Raw genomic sequence first — 23,324 nt, 5'->3', positions numbered from 1 at the left:
TTCCGGATGGAATTGGAACACCTTTGGGAGCTGGCACTGTGCACAGTGCACCCACCCCATAGCATTCCAGCATCTTTAATGAGGTTTATGTAGAGCTTTCATCTCATCTTCTCATTTGATCCTCTGCACAGTTATGGGAGAGTAGGCAAGGTAATGATTAGTAGCCCCATTTTTCTGATGGCTCAGATGATCAAATAAGATGAATGGATGTGCAAGTGTATTATAAACTGTAAAGAGCCCTGGAAAGAGTTGCTTATGAAATGTATTCATTCTTCCTTTTTCTAAAAAGAATGTGTGACAGTTTTAGCATTACTGGGTAATATTATTCTTTGTAACAGCTTTAATTAGCTATAATAATTTAATTTTAATGAGGTATAATAATTGACATACAATGATCTTAACATATTTCAAAAATACAATTATATAATATTCTATATATGTATTCAGGTGTGAAACCATCACCAACAATGGAAATAATGAATATGTCTGTTATCCCCAAGAGCTTCCTTTACACACCTTTTGTAATCCTGTCCTTCTACCCTTCCCTACTCCCGTTTCAGGCAACCATTTATCTGTTCTCTATTAGATTAGTGTGGATTTTCTAGAACTTCATATGAATGGAATCACACATTATGTATGCTCTTCCTTCCTTTCTATAGATCCAGATTTCCACTTGGTGTCATTTTCCCTATGTTTGAATTTCCTTTAACATTTTTTGTAGAGCAGGTCTGTTCCTGATGAATTCTTTCAACATTGATTTGAAAAAGAATTTCACCTTTCTTTTTGAAAGATGTTTGTCCTCTGTCAGATGTTGTTCCACCATTTTCTTGCTTGCATTGTATCCAACAAGAAATGTGATGTTATCTTTATCTGGGTTTCTCTGTACATAATGTGTCTTTCTTTTGTCCACGGATGCTTTTAAGATATTTATATTATTGCTGGTTTTGAGAAATTCAATTATGATATGCTTTGATGTAATTTTCTTCTTGTTTCTCGTGCTTGGGGTTCATTGAACTTTTTGGATCTGTCAGTTTGGATCAAATATGGAAAATTTTCTCCTCTCATTTAATTTTTTTCTGTTCTCTCCCCTCTCTTTTGGTGCTCCAATTAGGCATATATTAGGCCCCTTGAAGTTGTCTTGCAGCTCACTGGTATTCTGTTGTTGTTTTTTTTTTTTAGTCTTTTTTCTTTCTGTATTTTATTACAGATAGTTTCTGTTGCTATGTCTTCAAGTTCATTCATTGTTTTCATTATAGATTCAGGGGGTACATATGCAAGTTTGTTACATGAGTATATTGTATAATAGTGAGCTTTGGACTTCTAATATACCCATCACCCAAATAGTGATTATTGTATCCAATAGTTAATTTCAACCCTCATCCCCCTCCCACACTCCTCACTTTTGGAGTCCCCAGTGTCTATTATCTATCTTTATGTGTACCCATTGTTTAGCTCCCACTTATAAGTGAGAACACATGGTATTTGCTTTTCTGTTCCTGAGTTATTTCACTTAGGATAATGGCCTGTATTTACATTTTAAAGTATTACTAAATTCACACATCCAAAAGCCCAGTCTTCATATAATCCAGTGAGACAGGAGAAAATAAATGCTTCTCTTTTGCTGCTTTCAGAATTTTTTCCTTCACTTTGGATAGTCTGATGCCTATATGCCCTGGTGATGTTCTTCTTGCAAAATACCTTCCAGGTGTTCTCTGAGCTTCTTGTACCTGGATGTCTACATCCCTTGCAAGACAGGGAAAATTATCCTGGATTATTCCCTCAAATATGTTTTTCAAAGTTTTTACTTTTACTCTTCTCACTCAGGAATGCCTGTTACTCATAGGTGTGGTTGCTTTACAGAATCCCATATTTCTTAAAGGCTTTATTCATTGTTTTAAATTCCTTTTTTATTATTTTTGCCTGACTGGGTCAATTCAAAAGACCAATGTTCAAGCTCTGAAATTCTTTCTTCTGCTTGGTATAGCCTGTTATTAAAGCTTTCAACTGTATTTTCTAATTCCTTCAGTGAATTTTTAATTTCCAAAAGTTCTGGGTTTTTTTTTAAGATCTCTATCTTTTCTTTCATATCCTGCATTGTTTTTCTGATTGCTTTGTGTTAGTTTTCAACTTTCTCTTGGATCTCATCGAGCTTCCTTACAATTCATATTTTGAATTCTTGATCTGTCATTTCAGAAATTTCATTTTGGTTGGGATCCATTGCTAGACAGTTAGTGTGATCTTTTTGGGGTGTTGCAACATCCCGAGTTCTTACACTGGTTTCTTCTCACATGGTTAAGCTGTCACTTCTTATTTTTGAATCTAATTTCATTTGGATGGGACTTTTCCCCCCCTTGAAGGTGTAACTGTAGCATATGTTGGGTAGGGTCCTTTGGCTTTGCTTCTTTAGCCCTGTGCACTTCTGTCAGCAGGTGTCCTATTGTGCTGTGCAGTTCAACCTCCGGGTGAGTAGGTGGCACCTACAGGTAAGAGCCACCTGTGGCAGAAGCAGATCAGTATGTGCTGGTTCTTTTCTTACTGTGAGGTACTCCCTGTTCTTTCAGGTGATGGGCTGGTCTATGAAATTCCAGGTTCCCTATTCAGCCCAAGGAGAGTGGATAGAGGACACTGGAGCTGGACAACCAAGCTCACCCACGAATAACCCAATGATGAGCACAGGCAACACCCCTGACAGGAGTGGCTAGGGGAACTCTTGGAGAAATGTGCTGAGGTCTCTTCAGAGGATGAGGGGGCCACATCAACTCCACTTCCTAGACAGACAGGATGACAATGTTTCTCTGTCACAACCCTCTCCTGGGGCTCCTGACTCAGTTTATACACTGTCCATCTATCTCCAGGCTACCATGTAGCTGAGAGGAGTGACTTTGGGGAGGAAGCTCTTCCCTCAGCCCAGTACAGCCAGCTTTGTGGCTCACCTATTCTCTGACACAGCTTCGTGTAGACGGGGGTGGGCTCTGCCTTTCAGCATGTGAGAGTGGGTGGCAACTGTGGGGGTGCCGGCTGGTTGGGTCCAACCTCAGGCCTTGGGGCAAGTGATCAGGTGCCAGCAGTGATGGACTGAGCTAAGCAGTCCCCCAATTTGCAGGCCCCTAAGTGGCCCACTGGATGGTGTGTAGGGGTCCTGGAGGGACTCCACCAGGACCAGGCCAGCAGGCTTATTCTCAGGCCCCCAGGGTTCAGGTGGTGGCTGCGATAAGGAGGGTAGGCTGGTCCCCAGTCACCAGTAGAACTCTCAGGTGGGGGCAGGCAGAAGGCTCAGGTACTGGGAGCCCCAGGTTCATTAATTTTTTTCTTATGCAGCATCTAATTTGCCATCAGTCCTGTCCGGTGATGTTTTTTTCAACTTAGACATTGTAGCTTAAGCCTGTAGATGTTTGATTGTGGCTCTTTTTGTATCTTTCATGTTTCTCCTTAATATGGCCAGTCTTTTCTCTAGCTTCTTGAGCATGTGAAATCAAATTTTAATCGTTGTTTTTATATCCTTATCTACTAATTAAATTATCTGCATCACTTCTGGGTCTGTTTGGATTGGCTGATTTTTTTAAATCTTTATTATGGGTCATATTTTCCTGAATCTTTGCATACCAAGTAATTTTTTATTAAAGTTTACCTTATTTGGTGACAGATATTTTTATTTCTATAAATAGTATTGAGTTTTGTCCTAAATGCAGTTAAGTAACTTGAGAAAATTTTGGTTCTTTTAGGTCTTGCTTCTTAAGTTTTGTTCAGCAAGACCAGAGCAGTTTAGGGCTAATTTTTCTCCACTGTTAAGGCAGAACCCTTCTGATCACCCAGTACCAGAAGTGTGAGTTTTTCTGCTCTGGTTGGTAGGAAAAGGAGCTATTCCCAACCTTATGGGAGCTTTTCAGGGATTGTTACCTCTGATGCTCAGGTAGTTTCCCACACATATAGACATTAGTACTCAACTACATAATAGTGGAGGACCCTCTGCATGTCTCTGAAGCTCTTTCTCTGTGCAGCTTTCTTCTTTCTGGTACTCTGCCTTATGAACTCTATTTCCATATTCTCCCTAGACTCCCAGTTAAGTCTCCTCAGCTTGGGAACACCATCATGCCCTGCCTGAGTTCCCTTCCCTGTGCTGAGGCCCAGAAACTCTCCAGGAAATAAACTGGGGCAATCATAGGGATCACTTCATTTGATTCTTGTCTCTCTGTGATCCCTGTCTTCATTGTCTTATGTACAGTGTCTTTAAAAAGCATTATTTAATATATTTTATTCATATTTTTAGTTGTTTAAGGTAGGAGGGCAAATCTATCCCCTGTTACTCTATCTTAGCCAGAAGCAAAAGTCTGTGTTGGGTATTATTCTTGAGCGGCAAGTTAGAATGGAGGAAAGCACAGAGTCTAACGTCCTAGATTCAAGAGCCAGCTCTACAGTTTGCTAATTGTCTGACCCAGAGCAAGCCACTTAACCTCCCTAACCTCTTTTGATGCTCAATTTTCTGTTTGGTATAATGTTTATCCTGCAAGCTTGTGCTGAGAATGAAATGAGATAAATTCCTATGGAAGTATCTAGCTGAGCTCTTGAAACTTAAAAAGTACTTAGTTTTTTCCCCACTTTTTGTTAAGAGACATGACCCGGGTAAGTATAGCTGGCACAAAAAGAGGAGGTAGGGAGTTGAATACTGGTTTTCTGAATCCCAGTCCTATACTACTATATTATAATCATACTACATTTTTTTTAAGGATCCCAAATTATATGTCACATGGGTCACACACCACTCCCCATCACCTTTTTTTTTTTTTTGTCAGAAAAATAAAAAAGGTTCACAGTTGACAAATGCTTCTAGGAAGCAATTTTAGGGATTAAAATACCAAGTTAATGCATTTCAGTTTTACCAAAATCTTTGTGATAGTATAACGGACACTCTTGAATTTATTTAAAGACAAGTTCGTTTGAGGCCACCTTTTCCATTCTTCCCAGCCCTTAGTACCATATAAGGATCATGCTTGATATTATTACCCACGGAGTCAACCTCAGCCAGAGGTAAGGTATTAGATGGAGAAATGGAACTCTTAAGAACAAGACTAACCCAACCCATAGAATGTGACCTATTATCAGAGATAATTTAAGTCTTTCAATGATTTACTTGCTAAGCATCGGAGAGAATTTGGAGTTGTGTGGTCACTTGGAACTGCTGCGGTGACATCTGAAACACTGAACTTGGAAAAGTATTTATAGTCTTTCATGTCTCTCCTCTCTCTCTCTCTCTCTCTCTCTCTCTCTCTCCTCACCTCACCTCTCCCCTCATCCCGCTCTCCCTCTCTCCTCTCCCTTTCACCCTCCTATGAACTTAGGTTACCGCATTCGCCTGGGCTCTAGTACTGACAAGAAGGACACAGGCAGACTTCACGTTGATTTCGCACAGGCTCGAGATGACCTGTATGAGTGGGAGTGTAAACAGCGTATGCTAGCCAGAGAGGAGCGCCATCGTAGAAGAATGGAGGAAGAAAGATTGCGTCCACCATCTCCACCCCCAGTGGTCCACTATTCAGATCACGAATGCAGCATTGTTGCTGAAAAATTAAAAGGTATCAAAGGCACTCAAGCTTCATGATTAAAAGAACTCTTTTCTTTAGAGAAGTGTAATAAATATAATTGCGTTGTTGACAGTTACACTTTGAGTTTCCTACTAATGGATTCTAAGCATTTCTTGTGTTGAAGCCTTGCAGATAGAACCAGGAAATGTATCCCTACTACCTGTGTATCTGCTCCTTCATTGTCTCAAGGGATGGCATTTTTCTCTTCAGACATCAGGTGGCTAGAAATAAACAAGTTTTCCTCACTTTTCCACTTCAGAGAATTTTAGGCATGATCTATGTGACTTGGAACCTGTAAGCGCCCTCTTTTATAGTGGATACAAGTTAAGTTTTAATTCCAAGTCAAATGAGTGAATCCGGATGATAGGATTTGATGTGTTCCTGAAAAACTCTAGTAAAATTCTCGTTTTAAAGATGAGAAAATTGAGGTCCAGAAAGTAGTCATGCTGTACATTCTTCTTAGATTACTCAAAGACTTAGCCACCACCAACTAAAAAGTAAAGACTTTTAAATCACTTTAAAAGACCAATTTATTTAAAACAGTGACTCTGGAGACATGTAGACATTGTTTAATCAGACTGCTTTCCCATTAGTTTTGATTCTTGTTCCCCTTGTTTGACTCTCAGCCATTTTGTTAATTTAACATTAATTGCTCTGCCTAGTCTCCTGTCTTAGTAGCTCAAATCCAGTCTTTCTCATTTTCTGAGTATAGATGATTTTATTGGATGAATGCTGGTGTCCCATTGATCTTACTGGTAACACCAATCCAGCTCTAATGGTATGAATTTTCCCTTCTTCTTGTGCTCTCAGCTCAGCAAGATACTGCTAATCCTACTTTCCAAATAGGTTTTCTTCACCAGACATGTTTGTACCGCATAGCCTAAGGGATTCACACATGTAAGAAATTGGTTTTGACTTTCTTTAAGGGAAAAGCAGAAAATCTAGAGTCCAGAATAGAGGCACAGAAATAATGGTACATTTTGAAAAACTGGAAAGGCTGAAAGCATTGGTAAGATGCCAGGTCCAAGACTTGCCTATTCACACAACACCAAACAAATCAGTTTAAGTTTAAAAAAATGAATTGAATGGGTGTGTGACCCTCAAGAGAAGCAAAAACTGAGCATCAACATAAAGTCTATATCTAAGTAATAAAGTGAAAAGCTGCTATAAGGGGAGGCTGACTGCTTGTTATATGTCTGTACTGAAAAAGGGGCAAGAGGCAGGAAGTTCAAATTGCAGTGAAAGAAATTTCCTTTTGACATAAGGGTTTCTAGCCAGAGAAGGATGTGAAGCCCTTGAATTGGGCTTCAATAGATCCAAATGGGCTCTCCCTCTCTGGAGCCTTTAAGAACAGAATGCGTAAGTGGCTATCTTGGGGAGCTGAACCAGAAGCTTTGGAAGAGCTGTGCTCTTAACTATCTTAACTAATCACAGAATAACTCCTAACTAGCTGCAGAAATCTACATGGAGGGTTCTTCAGGCAAGAGGAAAAAGAATGTGGAGAAATATAGAAATAAAATAAATTGCATCAAAATAAATTGTGACTGGGACTGAGTGGAAGGCCTGGGGCTGTGGATTGAACACAGGAGTGATATTATAAAAGGTCGAAGATGTACATGTTTGTATCTAAAGAATGACCCACTTAACTCTTCCCTGAGGCTCTTCCCAACACTGTAATTCCATGGATCCAAGGTAAAGTTACTGTCAAATTCAAGTTAAACTCAGGATTCAACTTTGCTTTTCCTCATTAAAACACAGGACTATAGAATTCTAAAGTTCCCTCACTAATTCATGGTTTTTTTCTCTCTCTCCCCTCTGCCCCCTGCCCCCCTTCTCCCCCCCCCCCCACACACACACACACACACACACACACACACACACACACACACACACAGTCAGAGAGGGTAAGAGATTTGCAATACATGAAAGCTATATGTCAGTGCAGAAAACATTTTTCAAGGAAACATTTCTCTTTCTGAAAATTCATCATAGACCACAACCAATCTGACTGCATTGATCCTTCCATTCTTCCTGTTTGTCTGCCTGCCTACTGCCTGTGTGTGCACATGTGTGTATGTGTGGCTCCTCATCCTCATCAATTCATTTACCCACCACTGACAAAAACCATGATGCCCTCTTTGCCAGCATGTTGGGAAAATAGATCAAAATGTGGTTACCTTTGTTGGTTATAAAAATACATTTTTTTTTCAGATGATTCCAAATTCTCAGAAGCTGTACAGACCTTGCTCACCTGGATAGAGCGAGGAGAGGTCAACCGTCGTAGCGCCAACAACTTCTACTCCATGATCCAGTCGGCCAACAGCCATGTCCGCCGCCTGGTGAACGAGAAAGCTGCCCATGAGAAAGATATGGAAGAAGCAAAGGAGAAGTTCAAGCAAGCCCTTTCTGGAATTCTCATTCAATGTGAGTGGAACTTAGAGTTCTGCTGGAATGAGGATAAGTCACTTCACTTAGTCACTTGCTCTCTACGGGAGCCCAGGTCTCCAGAGCCATCCTGTGTTAAGGCTCAAGGCTCCCTTTTTCACTGCCTTGTGCTCTCCTTATATTGCCAAATGCCCGTGCTCCAGTTTCACAGGAGACATGTGGGCACCTGCCAGCTGCATTTTCTCTGGTATATCTACTTCAACTCCTTAGAAACATCCTTAGACCACATCCTGTACTTCTACAGCCCTGGGCCTCAATAGAGGGCTGGATATTTTATTGCTAAAGTTATGATGTAGCATCAGCATATTAAAGCTGCTTTTCTTCATATTTGCATAATTATCATCATGTAATATGCCTTCCAGAAACTCCATTTCAAAGATCAATGTAATTATATTTCCCCAAGATGATTGGATAAAACTCAAATTTTCTACTTCTACATTTTTGATTTAGTTTACTTTCTTCTACTACCTTTGCTGGATGTCATAGACACTGGGACAAGGTGAGAAACTACCAAAATGGCCATTTTCAAAAAGAAGTTCTGCTCCAAACCTATCTAAGGTCTCTGAAATGAGCCAGATCAGATAAATTATCAAGTAATTTTTTGTTCACCACATTATAAAATTATACACTCTTATTTTTTCAGTAAGAAAGTGTATTCACCTTAAGAGTAAGGGTACAATTTTATGATTTTGCTTTTAAACAATTATGGTCCACTCTTTCCAAACTTGACTTCCCTGTACTTGACTCATCCATAATTGTGATTAAGGGGGAATTGTTCCATTTGCCACTTGTATTTTGAAAGCATATATGAGCATAAAATCCAGGAGGCAAAAGCGCATGTCTTCGGGACTTGGGAATAATTTTAAAAAGAGAGAGCAGCAAGCATCATGGGAATATAAATCCTTAAGTCATTAGAAGACAGGGTGCAAACAGGGGTATAAAGAGAAAAAAAAATACCTCTGGATTTTCTTGCTGTGAACACCCAGTCAGACAGGGGCTCTTGTCCTGCTTTTCTTTTCCCAAAAGAGTCATGTCTAAGCTTCCCCTCTCTTGAACTGTGATTAGGATAAAGCCGAAGAACATCTGCACACATTTTCCCGTTTGACATTTTAAGAGACCTTGAAAAATACTCTCCAGGACCACACTTACACAGTATCCTTCCCTAAAATTTGTATTTCTCCAGTCAACGAGTCTATCTCGGTAGATTTAAATAAGATTCAATCCATCTTAGGTTTTGATTTGATGCTTCTAGTTAAACATACCTCAGAATAGTAAAAGCATGAATTCTGTTGAAGCAAGGCATCCAAGTGTGTGTCAGAGCGCTATGAAAGGAGCCAGGGGTAGAATGTTTCCGGTACAGTTTGCCATTTTCTTCCATGCCGTGTGGAGTCACTAGTACTAAACTAAAGACAAGTACTAAATTAAAGTGCATTTGCTGTGACTCTTCCTCTCCTGCCTCCATGAATTCACACTGCCTGTATTAAAACTCTAGTTATTACCATTTTACCCCAAGCCTCTGGTGTTCCCTTTTGCCTTTCTGTATGTTGATGTCTTCCTTTGTGTCCCCTTTAAAATCAAAGTACCCCAACACACGTAGCCTTTTCCAAGCACAACCACAGCTTAGTATAGTGTCACAACAAGAAGATACAACAAGCCTGATGCTTCTCTTTTATTTCATTTCTTTTCTCTTCTCTTTTTCCATCCCTGGATGATACCCTGGCCTGATCCAACTGCTGATTTGATGCTGCAGTTGAGCAGATAGTGGCTGTGTACCATTCTGCCTCCAAGCAGAAGGCATGGGACCACTTCACAAAAGCCCAGCGGAAGAACATCAGCGTGTGGTGCAAACAAGCTGAGGTTGGTAACTTTTTATTCTGGTAACCCCTCAGGGGGACAGTTTCTTTCTTTAACAAGTTATTGATTTGGAGTTTAGCCAGAATTAAATAGTGCCAAGCTCCCATGGTCACAACAAGGCCCTAATGAAACACTAAGACATGTTCTATAGCCTGTCACTGTGTCCAGACCACCTGCTGTCAAAAGGGTAATAAATGTGCATGTGCTGTGGTGAATGCATTCTGCTGCATGGAAACCTTAGCAGTGAAAATGTAGCTGGGATAATTATAAGTTTACTTCTCTAAGCGAGCTAGTCTTGGGTACAACAATAATTACTGACCTGCGCTTCTAGTGTTAGTAATATTAGGGCTGTCTTACATTTTTAGAGTGTCTTGACAGTGAAGGACGGAAGCTGCCTGGTGTTACATTGGATCTTTGAATTTTCTGAGCTTCTTTTATCAAACTCATTTAGTCATCTTTATAGGTGGAAGCTTTAAAGGTAACAGGACTCTGATCTTAGGTTAAGGTTGGCACACATCTCTCTGTTTATACTCAAGTGACATTTTTAGCATAACAATAGAATAAATGTGACGTGATTAGGTTGCTATTCTTTTTTTTTGTTTTTGAGATGGAGTCTTACTCTGTCGCCCAGGCTGGAGTGCAGTGGCCGGATCTCAGCTCACTGCAAGCTCCACCTCCCGGGTTTATGACATTCTCCTGCCTCAGCCTCCCGAGTAGCTGGGACTACAGGCGCCCGCCACCTCACCCGGCTAGTTTTTTGTATTTTTTAGTAGAGACAGGGTTTCATTGTGTTAGCCAGGATGGTCTCGATCTCCTGACCTTGTGATCCGCCCGTCTCGGCCTCCCAAAGTGCTGGGATTACAGGCTTGAGCCACCGCCTAGGTTGCTATTCTGAATCAAAGATTAAAAACTGAGATGGGAGATTTCACTGATCTGCTATTGGAAATCCTGTTACATATGCCTCAAGTCCCTATTCCTATGGGCAACTTCCTTACCAAGCCCTAATATTTTCAATTTATATATGCAGCAAGTTTTTCAACTACATTTCTGGTCTTCTTTGCCAGCCTGGTAGCAATCCCATTATATCTATCAATATAAATTGTCATATTCCTTAACTTTTAAATAGCATTTACAAGATATTTACATTTATAAAATTCTTTCACATTGGTTATCTCACCTGTGTGAGCCTCACAATAGACAAGGTGCAGTGAAAAATATATTGAACTAAGAGCCAGACATGAATTCAAATCTCAGCTCTGACATGTTAGTGCTGTGTGACTGAGCAAGTTATTCAGCTTTTCTCAGTCTCTGTTTCTTCACCTGTAAATTCGAGACAATAATGAAACTAATCTTATAAGATTAGATGAGTTAGGAAATGTGTAAACAGTTTGAAAAATAGAAATAGTATTACTTCAGTTTTTATTAACCACTTCATAAGGGATAGTGAGTAGGTATAGAATTCATGTTTTACCTGCAGGAAAACTGAAACATAAAAATGTTAAGTAATTTACACAAAATTACAAAGCTAGCAAATGGACTAGAAATTATTCTCCTCACTGTGAGCTCTGGTACAAAATGCTTTGTGGTCTTGAGCTAGTCATTTAACCTTTGTGGCTCTTTTGTTTCTTAACCTATAAAATAAAGATAGTAATTTCTCTCTGTCCTTCACTAGAATATATGAGATATGTTTGTGTGAGAAAAATTCAAAAACCATGAAAAGCATTTAGGAAAAAATAAGCCAAATCCTGTTTATAAACTGATAGTATCTGAGCCATCAATTCTGGCACAGCAAAGGGATCTGGGAGTCACTAGAAAGAAATTCCTGAAGACATCCATCCAGTGGGTGGGTGGAGTCATAAAAAGCCAATAGCATTTTTACTTGTTTTTTAAAGAATTAGAGGAAAAAAGAAAACTGTTATCTTACTGTAGCACAAACTGGTTTTAGAATCCTAGGGCTGCCTCCTGTTGTTCACCTTCAACAAACAAAATTCAACTTTGTGATTCAAATGTTTACTGATCACTTTCTCCATCTCAAGCACTATGACAGGCAACATAGAATGAAATGATCTTTGCCCTCAGGGAGGTAGAAGGGTAATGAAAGTGATCAAGAGGAGGAGGGGAGTTTCACATGCTAAATTTAAAATATCCAGTCTTCAGTTCAGAAGAATAAAAGTTGAGAGAAAAATGCTCAATAGGTCTTATGATTGTAGAAAAACAGAATAGGCATTAAGTTTCTACCCTCCCTTTGATACACGTACACTTCTAACGTCTCTTTGGGTTAGAAGAAGTTGGCTGAATGGCCCCACCCTTTAAAGAAAGCCGTGACAGTACAACGTTGCCTTTTTGCAGGAGGAAGGAAGCCTCTAGTTGGAATGCTGATTTGCCTAGGTCACAACACCTTTTTTTTTTTTTTTTTTTTTTGGAGACAGAGTCTCGCCCTGTCACCCAGGCTGGAGTGCAGTGGCGCGATCTCAGCTCACTGCAACTTCCCCGGGTTCAAGCAATTCTTCTGCCTCAGCCTCCCGAGTAGCTGAGACTACAGACACATGCCGCCACGCCCGGGTAATCTTTTGTATTTTAGTAGAGATGGGGTTTCACCATGTTGCCCAGGCTGTTCTCGAACTCCTGAGCTCAGGCAATCTGCCCACCTCAGCCTCCCAAAGTGCTAGGATTACAGGCATGAGCCACCATGCCCGGCCGTCACAACACTTTTGTAAGCTATGTGGCCATAAAATATTACCCATCAATCACATTCATCAAGGGTCTATGTAGTTATTAGGTTGATACAAAAGTAATTGCAGTTTTTGACATTAATATTTCAAGCCTACTTATCTAGTGGATATATACTTGAGTTTAATTAGACTCACAGTAGAGATAGCTGTACCAGTGAGCTGGACACTCCGTAGGACCTATAGAGAACTGAGATATTTGCACCCTATTACCCAATATTGTAACAGAACTTCCTTGGCAGAGTGGTGATGATAAAGTACATGACCAGCATGACTTTCCAGGAGCTACATATTTCATGCTGTGCCTTGTAGACTGTAGAAACCCCAAAACCTCCTTCCTACTTGTTTGACTGAATTAAATTAAGGTCCACCTTGAATATCTCAAATTTTGTTCAATACTACAACAGCTGAAAGCGGGACATAGCTCACAACCTTTCTCTGATATTGCATTCCCTAAGCCTAAAAGATCTCTTTCACTTTATATTGGTGCCTCTTTAAGTCAGAGTTTGTTTTTGTTTTTATTTTTGTCCTTGTTTTTTTTTAACCTCTGCAAACTTTTACTTGATAGCAGGCAACTGTGAGGACTGAAAGCAGGTATCCTGTGGGAAATAAATAAACCATTCTCTTAAATTGTGGCTGCCTCTTAGCACTCCTTGAAAATCAGAACATCTCAAAAACTTTATCAACTAGGCTGGCTTATTTTTGACCTAGGCATCCAAGCTACATAGAACTCATAAGCCAAGGGTTTCATCAAAGTGAAAGTTTCTGACGTTCAAGCTTTTTACCAGTTGCATCTGAGAACAAGTCAACCAATGACCTCCTCATGTCACAAAGTACCTGTTCCTTGTCTCATTGTCATCCTTCTACCAGCAGCCAACACAGTCTTACTCTGCTGAGAGAAAGGATGTAGCGTATAAAGGAAAAGTTTCCACCTTTGGGGAGCTTAGACACTGACTTTGGTAGTGAATGTCAAGCAGGCTAGTTTGCTAATGAGTTTTTTCATTGCTTTATGTTCCTGATTTATATGTGTGTGAGGTCCCTGCTAATACAACTGAAAAGGGTATTAGGAGAAGGCTGAATGAAGTCCCTCCGCTTACTAAAATTTGGTGTCTATAGTGACTTTACTGGCAGTTCTGTGTGTTGTGGGAACTCTTTTTCTACAGAATCACTTAAAACCTATGTGTTTCCCTCTAGCTGGCCTAGATTAGAAGCTAAAGCTTTGATAATGTGTAAAAACTGGAGCCATAGCAGTAAGCCCTAGGAGATACCCTCTTACATCCTCCCTTAGATGCAGTTTTACACCACTGGGCTAGAGGAAAAGGGACTTGATGATTACTAGTATTCTTGTAAAATGAAATACTGTGATTGCTAAAATAACTTTCTTTATAGAATTACAGGCCTACCATTCCAAACTCTGAAGAACTGTTTGCAGATAGATATTCAAATAATCCACATACCCTTGGTTTAGGACCCATCTGCACTAGCACCAGCTATTGGCCTTCAGCCCTCAAAAAACATACTATACTAATACAATTTGGATCAACCTAATTTGTATTTCTACTATGTATCATGCAATAGACATTAATTAAGAACCTGAGTTTGTACTTTGCTTCATTATATTAAATGATATCTCAGAATCAAATTTCTACATAAGTGTAGAAGCTATCTCCCTGTCCTCTGCTTCTTTCCATTCCCTTGTCTGATCCCTTCTTCACCAATTTTCCTCTTAATGTTGAAAGTCTTAGACTGGGCATGGTGGCTCATGCCTTCCCAGTACTTTGGGAGGCTGACACAGGCAGATTGCTTGAGCTCAGGAGTTCGAGACCAGCTTGGGCAACATGGTAAAACCCCATCTCTACAAAAAATACAAAACTTAGCCGGGTGTGGTGGCCCATGCCTGTGTTCCCAGCTACTTGAGAGGCTGAGGTGGGATGATCACTTGAACCCAGGAGGTCGAGGCTGTAGTGAACACCACTGCACTCCAGCCTGGGCAACAGAGCAAGACCCTGTTAAAAAAATAGAAGAAACTCTGGCTAAGTAGAATTTTGTTATACATTTAATAAGAAACTGGTTTTTCTGGTAATCATGTTCCTATCATAAAACATGAATAAGATTCATTTAAATCCACATAAATTTTTGTGAAACTGTAGTTAGATAATTAATGTGTAATGATTTATGATTTGCTTACTTTATGATAAATCAAAAATGTCAGCTGGTACAGAAGTGGTTCTTTTCCTGCATTTTCCTGTCTCAGATTTCAGTTTTATTCCACATGAAAGTACATTGTCCCCCATTATAGAGTAGTGTGTGAATTTCTAAGCTTCAGAAAAAATTATTGTTAGATCAGACTCAGTCATTGTAATGTGTTTCCAGAAATCACTAACAGTTCACTGTTGAAATGAAAAATATCACAAATCTACTGTGGGCAGGAGAATGGTATAAAAACTTTAGGAAGGCTATCTTACTTTTTTTATTGTAGTCTACCAGTGATGTGACCGAGTCAATTTCAGGTAGAGATTTACAAATGCAAATTGCTGAAAAATGTTTCTGCATGCCATTGCCATTCTTTTGGTTTCAGCACTGGATTCAAAATGCCAGGATGGGAAATGGGGCAAATCTGGGAGACAGCTATTTCCTTTGCTGTCTGCCCTTCAGTAGTCAGAGTTTTTCCCCTGCCTGCACCTATGTCCAAACTAGGTAGAATGCCTTCCACAGGTTCATGTCACCTTTTAGCCCTTCACTCTGAAGGTATTTGTTAGGATTTCCTTCCCAAAGTAGAGCTTTTCTGATCCAATCGGAGAATACGGAAAACAAGTAGCTCAGATATCAAGTGCTTTAAGGGAAAGATTTTCAAAGAATTAAAACCTCACTCCTTATTTTTGGGAGTACTGTCACTTACTAAATGTTCCCCATAAGCTTACTTTAGTATAGTACCCCATAACCTCTGCTGTTCTCTTTACCTTTTATCCCATTCGTGTGATATAGTATTGGGTATTTATAGAAGAATAATGATATAATACTGAGCTTCTTTGTAGCTAGAAAGGATTGTCTAGTGGGAAGGTGGTTCTGAGCTCAGCCAGTTTGCCTGCCTGACTGAACAACTTAGGGAAACATACCTCTTAGTTTTTCTTACCCTTATTTTATTATCAGTTAAAGCAATTGGTGATTCTTATTCCTGAAGTACTTTGAAACATTTAAGTAAAATTTGTTCATAGGTCTGTTATATTTCCAGGGATTTTTGAAGATGGTGAAAGACTCTAGATAAGCTATATCACATAATTTTTTAACTTTTTATATTTCTAAGAAGAGATTACGCTTGTTTGCCCAGCTGGAAGAAGAGAGATGTTTTGTGGATGCTGAAAACCTAGAGGACATGTCTTAGCTTTAGCTCTCAGATATTCCTGCCCTGGGACATTTCCCTAGAAGGAACACATTTTACTCTTCTGAGAAACACAGTAACTTTCTCAGGGTTATGTGACATGTTTGTGAATCAAGAGTTGGTCTCTGCTTATACTCTCCAACAGTCTACATTTTTGTTAGGCAACTAAAAAGTCATGACTTTTCCTAATGCAGTAAGTTGTACAATATTCGAATTTGCCAATGTCAAACTTCATTATAATCACCTTTCCAGTAACAGCTCTTTGATGATAACTGAAAATCAGACTCCTGAGATAGAATGAATTCTCAGAAATGAGAAATTCCTTTATTGTTCTCTGTGTAATAAGTTTGAATAAGACATAGCAAATCTCTCTCTTGACATAGCCCTTTAAAGTTCATTTTTCTCAAGCAAGTCATTATTTTATTCTATTTTAGGTAATGCCCCTGAAGCACATGGGAGAGTCTATGTTAGCATCTTCTTTTTCTATTCTTAACTATCAGTGATGATACTAAATAGCTCACTTTTTTAAAAAAGGAGTTTTTTATTTATTTTTAGTAAAAACTTAACTTGAGATAGAAATCATTATTTTTCCTGATAAAAGGAATAAAAAGGAGGATTTTGGTTGGGATAATGACTAACTACACCATTAATTATTTTAAAATCCATTTGAAATATATATAATTCCCCTAAATGGAGGCAATTTTCACAGACAACTTCGGATATTTCCTGTGTACAGCCCAGTACAGGCTAATCGAAGCAAGGAATTCTCAGTTCAGTGCTGAGGAGCCTCTGACAGGCATTAGTTGGCCTCTAAATGATTGCAAGCTGCTTCAAAATGCACAGTTGTTGTGTTTACCTTTTTAAAGTGACTTTTCTCATGAAATCTTGATCATTTTCAGTGTTTTTCATGCCTTCCTGAAGGTCTGTGTTTATATCCATTAGCACTTCCCTTCAGCCTGAAGAACTTTCTTCAGCATTTTCTATAGCGTATTTCTATAGTGCAAGTCTGTTGGTGATGAATTCTTGAATTTAATTTTGTCTGAAAGTATACCTCAGCTTTATTCTTGAGAGAATTTGTCTCTGAATACAGAATTCTGAATAAATGGATATTTGTATTTCTTCATGAACTTTAAAGATATTATTTCACTGACTTCTGGCCTTAAATTGTTTCTGAAGGAAGTCAAAGTATTCAAATTGTTGTTCCCCTCTGGATAACGCATTGCTTTTCTCTGGCTGCTTTCCAGAGTTTATCTTTATCTTTAGCTTTCTGCTGTTTTAATATGATATACTTTTTTCACACATATCCTGCTTGGGGTTCACTGAGCTCTTTGAATATGTAGATTAATGTCTTTCATCAAATTTCAGAAATTGCCAACCCTTATTTCTTCAAATCTTTTAAAATTATTTTCTTTCTCCTCTTTTTCTGCAATTTTATTTACATGTGTCTTAGATCTTTGTAATCTCACAAGGTCCCAAGGCTCTGTTTTTTAAAAATAGTTATCTTTCACTGTGTTCTTCAGATTGGATATATTTGTTGTGCTGTCTCTTTAAGTTCTCTCATTATTCTGTCATCTCTATTCTACTTTTAGGCTCATCTGGTAATTTTTATTTCAGATATCATTTTCTAGCTGTAGAATCACCCAGATGTGGTAGTTATCAGACAAGATTATAAAGCAGCTATTACAACTATTCTCAGTGATGTAAAAGAAATATGCTCATAATGAATGTAAAGATAGGAAATCTCAGCAAAGGAATAGAAAAATTTTTAAAGAATCCTTGGTTCTTTTTATTTCCAGGCAAAAGAATCCTTGGTTCTTTTTATTTTCAGACAAAAGAACTCTTGGCTCCTTTTAAATGTTTCTATTCCTCTGCTGAGATTTTCTATCTTTTCATTCATTATAAACATATTTTCTTTACATCATGAGCACAGTTACATTAATAACTGCCTTAGTTTCTTGTCTGCTAAATTACCACATCTAGGTGATTTCAGTGTTGGTCTCTGTTAATTGTCCTTTCTTTCAGAAGTGGGCCATCTCTTCCTAGTTTTCTATGTCAAGTAATTTTGGGCTTTTTCCTAGATATGACAGATATTATATAATGAAGACTCTGGATTACGCTATGTTCTTTCAAAGAATGTTGACTTTGTTTTTGTTGTTTTAATGGTCAATTTACTTGGTTGGATTCAAGCTGGGAATTCTATCTCTTGGATGGCAGCTCAGTTGTCATTTCAGTTCTTTTAGCCTTAGCTGTGCTGTTGGGAATCTTCCTCATGCTTTCTTGGCTCAGGTATCATGCAGACATTTGAGCAGATCTTATATACAGAATTTAAAGTTCTTTCCCCCTGCGTCTGTTGTCTCCTTTCTGGGATTCCCTTCTTGCTTTCCAGTGGCTGTAACTGTCCTGAATTCTCCTTGAGTTCTTTAGGCCATAAAGACTATGGGCTTTCTATTAGAAATTTAGCCATCTTATGAGGTGCTAACTCTGGTCTACTCTCAGACTAAATTGCCCTTTAAAAACTGACTCACCCTATGCTATTCCTTTCTTCCAAGTATCAGCTTCTCTTCAGAATGTGTCTGCTTTTGTTCACTCTCCAATGTCATCAAGTAGTTATAGGTTTTATTTTGTGTTTTGTCCAAAGATTATAGTTATTATCCATGGGAAGGTTGCTCTGGTAGAATATTACTCCTGAAAGCTCATCTTTGCTGTAACTTCTAAAACTACAAAAACTCAATTAAGAGTTATGTTGAGTAAAACTATAAAAGGACAGACAAGAGGATGGCAAGCAGCAAAATTAAAGGGTCCAACATGGGGAGGTGAACATGGCAGAACCCTTAAGGGAAAGTCCACAAATCCATGTAAGAGGTAAAATGTCTTTCATGGCCAAAAGTACTTTCTAATATGATAGGAATATACGAATCATAGACTCCTGGAGCCCTGGGTGTGGAAAGAAAGCCTAATGCAAGACAGAGCGTAACCAAGTATGCTTTGTCTGAGACTGTTTTACTTTCAACATGCCTCTTTACCTTAAGAGTATTTGGAGGATTTTTTTCCTAATATGTCAAAAAAAAATGCTGCTTTATCTTATGCTTAACTCTGTTCATTTCCTCAACATTTTCAAGGAATTCCCACCTAAAAAGTATACCTTTTAACCTTAGGAAATTCGCAACATTCATAACGATGAATTAATGGGAATCAGGCGAGAAGAAGAAATGGAAATGTCTGATGATGAAATAGAAGAAACGACAGAAACAAAAGAAACTGAGGAATCAGGTAAAGATAATTCTGTTTTCTTTTTTTAATAAACATGTACTTGCAGACATGATATTTTCAAACTTTTAATACCCAGTAAGGTACGGTCATCAACCCATCAGCCTGGATACCAGCTGGAAATAATTGGTGAGGCCATATATGTACACACTGGCTGAGTATCAGCCCTGTGGCTACAGGATTTTCTGTGGTTTTCACTTATACATACCTTGCATTGACGTGCCTAATTAAAAGTGGACTTTCTTTTCCAAAAAGCAGTGGGTATTTAGGCAGCTCTAACCTAGTATAGTCAGAGCCTCACTGTGAGACAGAGGCCATGTTATAGGTCCTTAGTGGGACCCATAGGGCAAACTTTTTGAACAACTGATAATACCCTCCCCTTCAATTTCATAATAAACTATCTTGGATGGGAGAATTACTATTGCAGATAATAAAATAGCCAGAAGACTACTCTTTTTAGGCAAACCATTCCAGATAATCTTAGGAGTCAGATTATAGGAAGTTACAATGGAAAAGCCACTGGACCTAAAGTTGAAACACCTGAGTTCTAGTCTAAACTCTGTCCTTCTTGACCTAGGAGGAACTTCTTCCTCACTGAGCCTCAGCTTCCACACTTGTAAGGAGTACATTATAAAAACCATTTAACGGCCAGGCGCCATGGCTCAGGCCTATAATCTCAGCACTTTGGGAGGCTGAGGCGGGTGGATCACCTGAGTTCAGGAGTTTGAGACCAGCCTGACCAAAACGGTGAAACCCCGTCTCTACTAAAAATACAAAAAATTAGCTGGGCGTGGTAGTGCATGCCTGTTATCCCAGCTACTCGGGAGGCTGAGGCAGAAGAATCCCTTGAAATCCCTTGAACCTGGGAGGTGGACGTTGCAGTGAGCAGAGGTCGCACCTTTGCACTCCAGCCTGGGCAACAAGAGCAAAACTCTGCCTCAAAACAAACAAACATAAAAACATCTAACAGGGATTTTGTGATGGTTAAATGAGTTCATCCACTTAGTTAATAACTATTACATGCTAAGCACTATGCTAGAGATTGGAGATATAGTTGTATACTGTTCCTGAGGTGTGTGTGTGTGTGTGTGTGTGTGTGTGTGTGTGTAAACAAGAGAGAGAGATTGTAATTCAAATCTGAATTTCCTGGTTCCAGTGCTTGTATAGTAAAGTCAGCAGCTCTATAGCCACTTGAGTGGTCTTAGAATTTTCACTCCATCAACAGAAACTCTGAAGGAAAGAAAAACACCAAGTCAGACTTTGAAAGAGGTGTTCATTAGCTGTTACATCTGAATTTTTTCTATTTTTGCCATATGTTTGAACCCGAAACATACAAACTGCTATCTATATTGAATAAACTCTTTGTAGTCAGTGGTTATCTAGCATTTTCAGGATAGTTAACTAATTACTGCAAATAAATACTGTAAACTTATAGCCAAAGTAAACAAAGAGTCGAATAAGAATTGAACTATTCAGATTATTTAAGTGCTTAGCTATGATGTTTTATAGCTGATTAATCTTTCACTTGTATGATTGTTTACACCTCAGTATCTACAGTATTGTACACAGTGTTTATCCAGCGTTGCCATGAAATAAATGCTACCGTAAGTTTGAGCATCCACTTGACAAATTGCTGAGTTTGTGGAGTTATTGGGGGAGGAGAGGGGTATATGAAAGATTCAGATTGAACACACTTACTAGAGTTATATAATTGCATTTTGCTTCTGTATCTCTTTTGAGTTAAAAGCTGTATTGGCTACTGCACAGAATCTTATTCGTTTAGAGACTAGAAACTCCCTGACAGATCATCTTATAGCTATTTTCTTTCCTGTTCCACATGCCAGGATGCTGCTTTGTCAAATAAAGCTATCTACAATAGACTTAATGGAGCTTACCAAATAGCTTTTCTCCCAGAAGGTTTCAATTCATTTTAATTCAAGGACTTTTGTGCATTTTTCTTCCCCTCGATTGTATCTAATTCTGTTATCTCGCTTCTATAGTACTCAACTGCAGAAATCCCGCTCAATGTGAGCCAGTGAAAAGGTCCTCAGTTTTTATCTAAAGCAGCTACATGTTTTAGCTATCATTTGGTTCCAATTAAAAGCTTAAGCAACTAGATCTCAGAGTTGTGTTTTTCCTCTGTCCATGCCACCAAACTTGAATTGTAGGAGCCTATGGCATGTTTTTGGTTAGATTTTACTTCCCAAAGAAAGTAAAACCAGCCTAGAAGTCTCAGTTATCTTTCCTTGGACTGCCACAAAATTTCTGTTATTTGAGAGACTCTATATTAGCCAGCCCATATTTGTGATGCAGTACTTTAAATACTCTTGCCATGGAAGAAAGGACTGATGTACACAAAGCAATCTATTGAAGAGGGAGAATTACATCAAAGCAAATCATGATATAGTGTAAAACTATTTCATTATCTTGTTAGCCATGATGGAAAGTACTGTACCCAGTAAACATAAGAAAAGCTGTTCCCTGTCAACACCCATCTTCTGCTCTCTTTACTTAGACTAGTGGTTCTCAGACTTCGTATACTGAAGAATCATTTGGGTTACCTTTACAAATTCAGATGTCTAAGCTGCAGAATCTGATCCAATAGGTCTGTAATAGGGTTGAGGAATCTGCATTTTATCAGCCATCCTAAATGATTTTGATGCTCGTGGTCTGGGAAGCACATTTGGAAAACATTGACTTAGACTAATTCTCCTTCATTGTTCTGGCCAAAGTTTTCTGTTCCCTCGATATTAATCTAATATCATTCTTCCTCCCCCACCTTTTATTTTCCATTATTGCCACTTTAAGAGTTTGGCCAATTAATTAACAAGCACTATGTCCTATGAGCTGATGGAGATAGAGATATAAATATGTGTAAATCCACACAAAATTTTAGAAATACCACTTGCTGCTAACATGGAAGGTACTGATTAGAATGCAGCAGGGCAAGAGATATCAGGTGTGGGCCAGAGTTGTCACAGTCAGTGAGAAATTGATCAGGTCCTCGAAAGATGAACAGGTATAGATGATAGGAAGGAAGATAAGAAAGCATCTTGATGGTAGGGGGAAGAGAGGGAGTGAAAGGATCGGGGCTCAAAGAGCGAAATAAGCATGATGTATATAGGGGACAAAAGACTGAGTAGAGTAGATGGGTCCAAATTATGTAGGGCTATGTATGCCAACCTTAGACTTCGCATAGTACGCAATATGCCACTGTAAGCACATCTTGTCCGTGGCACTAATATGATAAAAGCAACATGAATTATACATTTTAAGAGATAATCTTAAGATTATCTAAGAGAGTCTAACCAGATAATTAAGAGAGTCTAACCAGATACTTTTACAGGAAGTGAGACGTAAAATGATGAGGGTGGGACCGGAGTGAAGGCAAGAGGAACTGAGATAAAAATGGTAGAAGAAAAGGAGGCACTGCATTCAATGAGATTAAAGATGCTAGGAGTCATTTTCGAGGAATATACCTAAGTCTTTAGTGCCAGATTGGATATAGATGATTAAGAAAAGGAAAGAGCCAGGAATGAATCTGTATTTTCTAGTCTGAGAGACTGGAGACCTGTTGCTTGTATTGGTTCAGTAGAGATGTCATAACAAAGTACCACAAAGTGGGTTGCTTAAATGGCAGAAATGTATTGTCTCACAGTTCTGGAAGCTAGAAATCTGAGATCAAGATTTCAGCAGGGTTAGCTCTTTGTGAGGGAGAATCTGTTCCATTCCTGTCTCCTAGTTTCTGGTCATTTTCCAGCAATCTTTGGTGTTCCTTGTCTGGTAGATATATCATCCCAGTTTCTGCCTTCATGTTTACATGGTGTTCTCCCTGTGTGCATGCCTGTTTCTATGTCCAAATTTCCTCTGTCAATAAGGATATCAATCATATCAAGTTAGGACCCACCATAATGACCTCATTGTAATTTGACTACCTCGTAAAGAACCTGTTTCTCAATAAACCAGATTCTGAGAGCTTCGACATATCTTTTTTGAGAGGACACAATTCAAACCGTAACAGTAGAACTGACAGAAATGGACTGATGGATGGGTCTGATTTCCAGAATATGA

At 38.9% G+C, this 23,324-nt stretch overlaps 1 protein-coding gene across 2 annotated transcripts in view; it reads left to right on the top strand.

Moving 5' to 3' along the window:
* The window catches only part of ENOX2 (ecto-NOX disulfide-thiol exchanger 2), a 208,663-nt gene that overhangs the window by 148,802 nt on the left and 36,537 nt on the right, over positions 1-23,324 (top strand). For both annotated transcript variants that reach the window (XM_011936985.1, XM_011936984.1), the window contains 4 exons: positions 5,337-5,570; positions 7,791-8,003; positions 9,775-9,881; positions 19,142-19,256. In XM_011936985.1, the coding sequence (XP_011792375.1) occupies positions 5,337-5,570; positions 7,791-8,003; positions 9,775-9,881; positions 19,142-19,256 (669 nt within the window). The remainder of the gene's footprint in view (positions 1-5,336; positions 5,571-7,790; positions 8,004-9,774; positions 9,882-19,141; positions 19,257-23,324) is intronic.

The sequence above is a fragment of the Colobus angolensis genome, unplaced genomic scaffold, assembly GCF_000951035.1.
Source record: "Colobus angolensis palliatus isolate OR3802 unplaced genomic scaffold, Cang.pa_1.0 Scaffold159, whole genome shotgun sequence".
In the NCBI taxonomy this organism is placed as follows: domain Eukaryota; kingdom Metazoa; phylum Chordata; class Mammalia; order Primates; family Cercopithecidae; genus Colobus; species Colobus angolensis.
The sequence above is the reverse complement of the archived record's forward strand: the minus strand, read 5'-3'. Positions and strand labels throughout refer to the sequence as shown.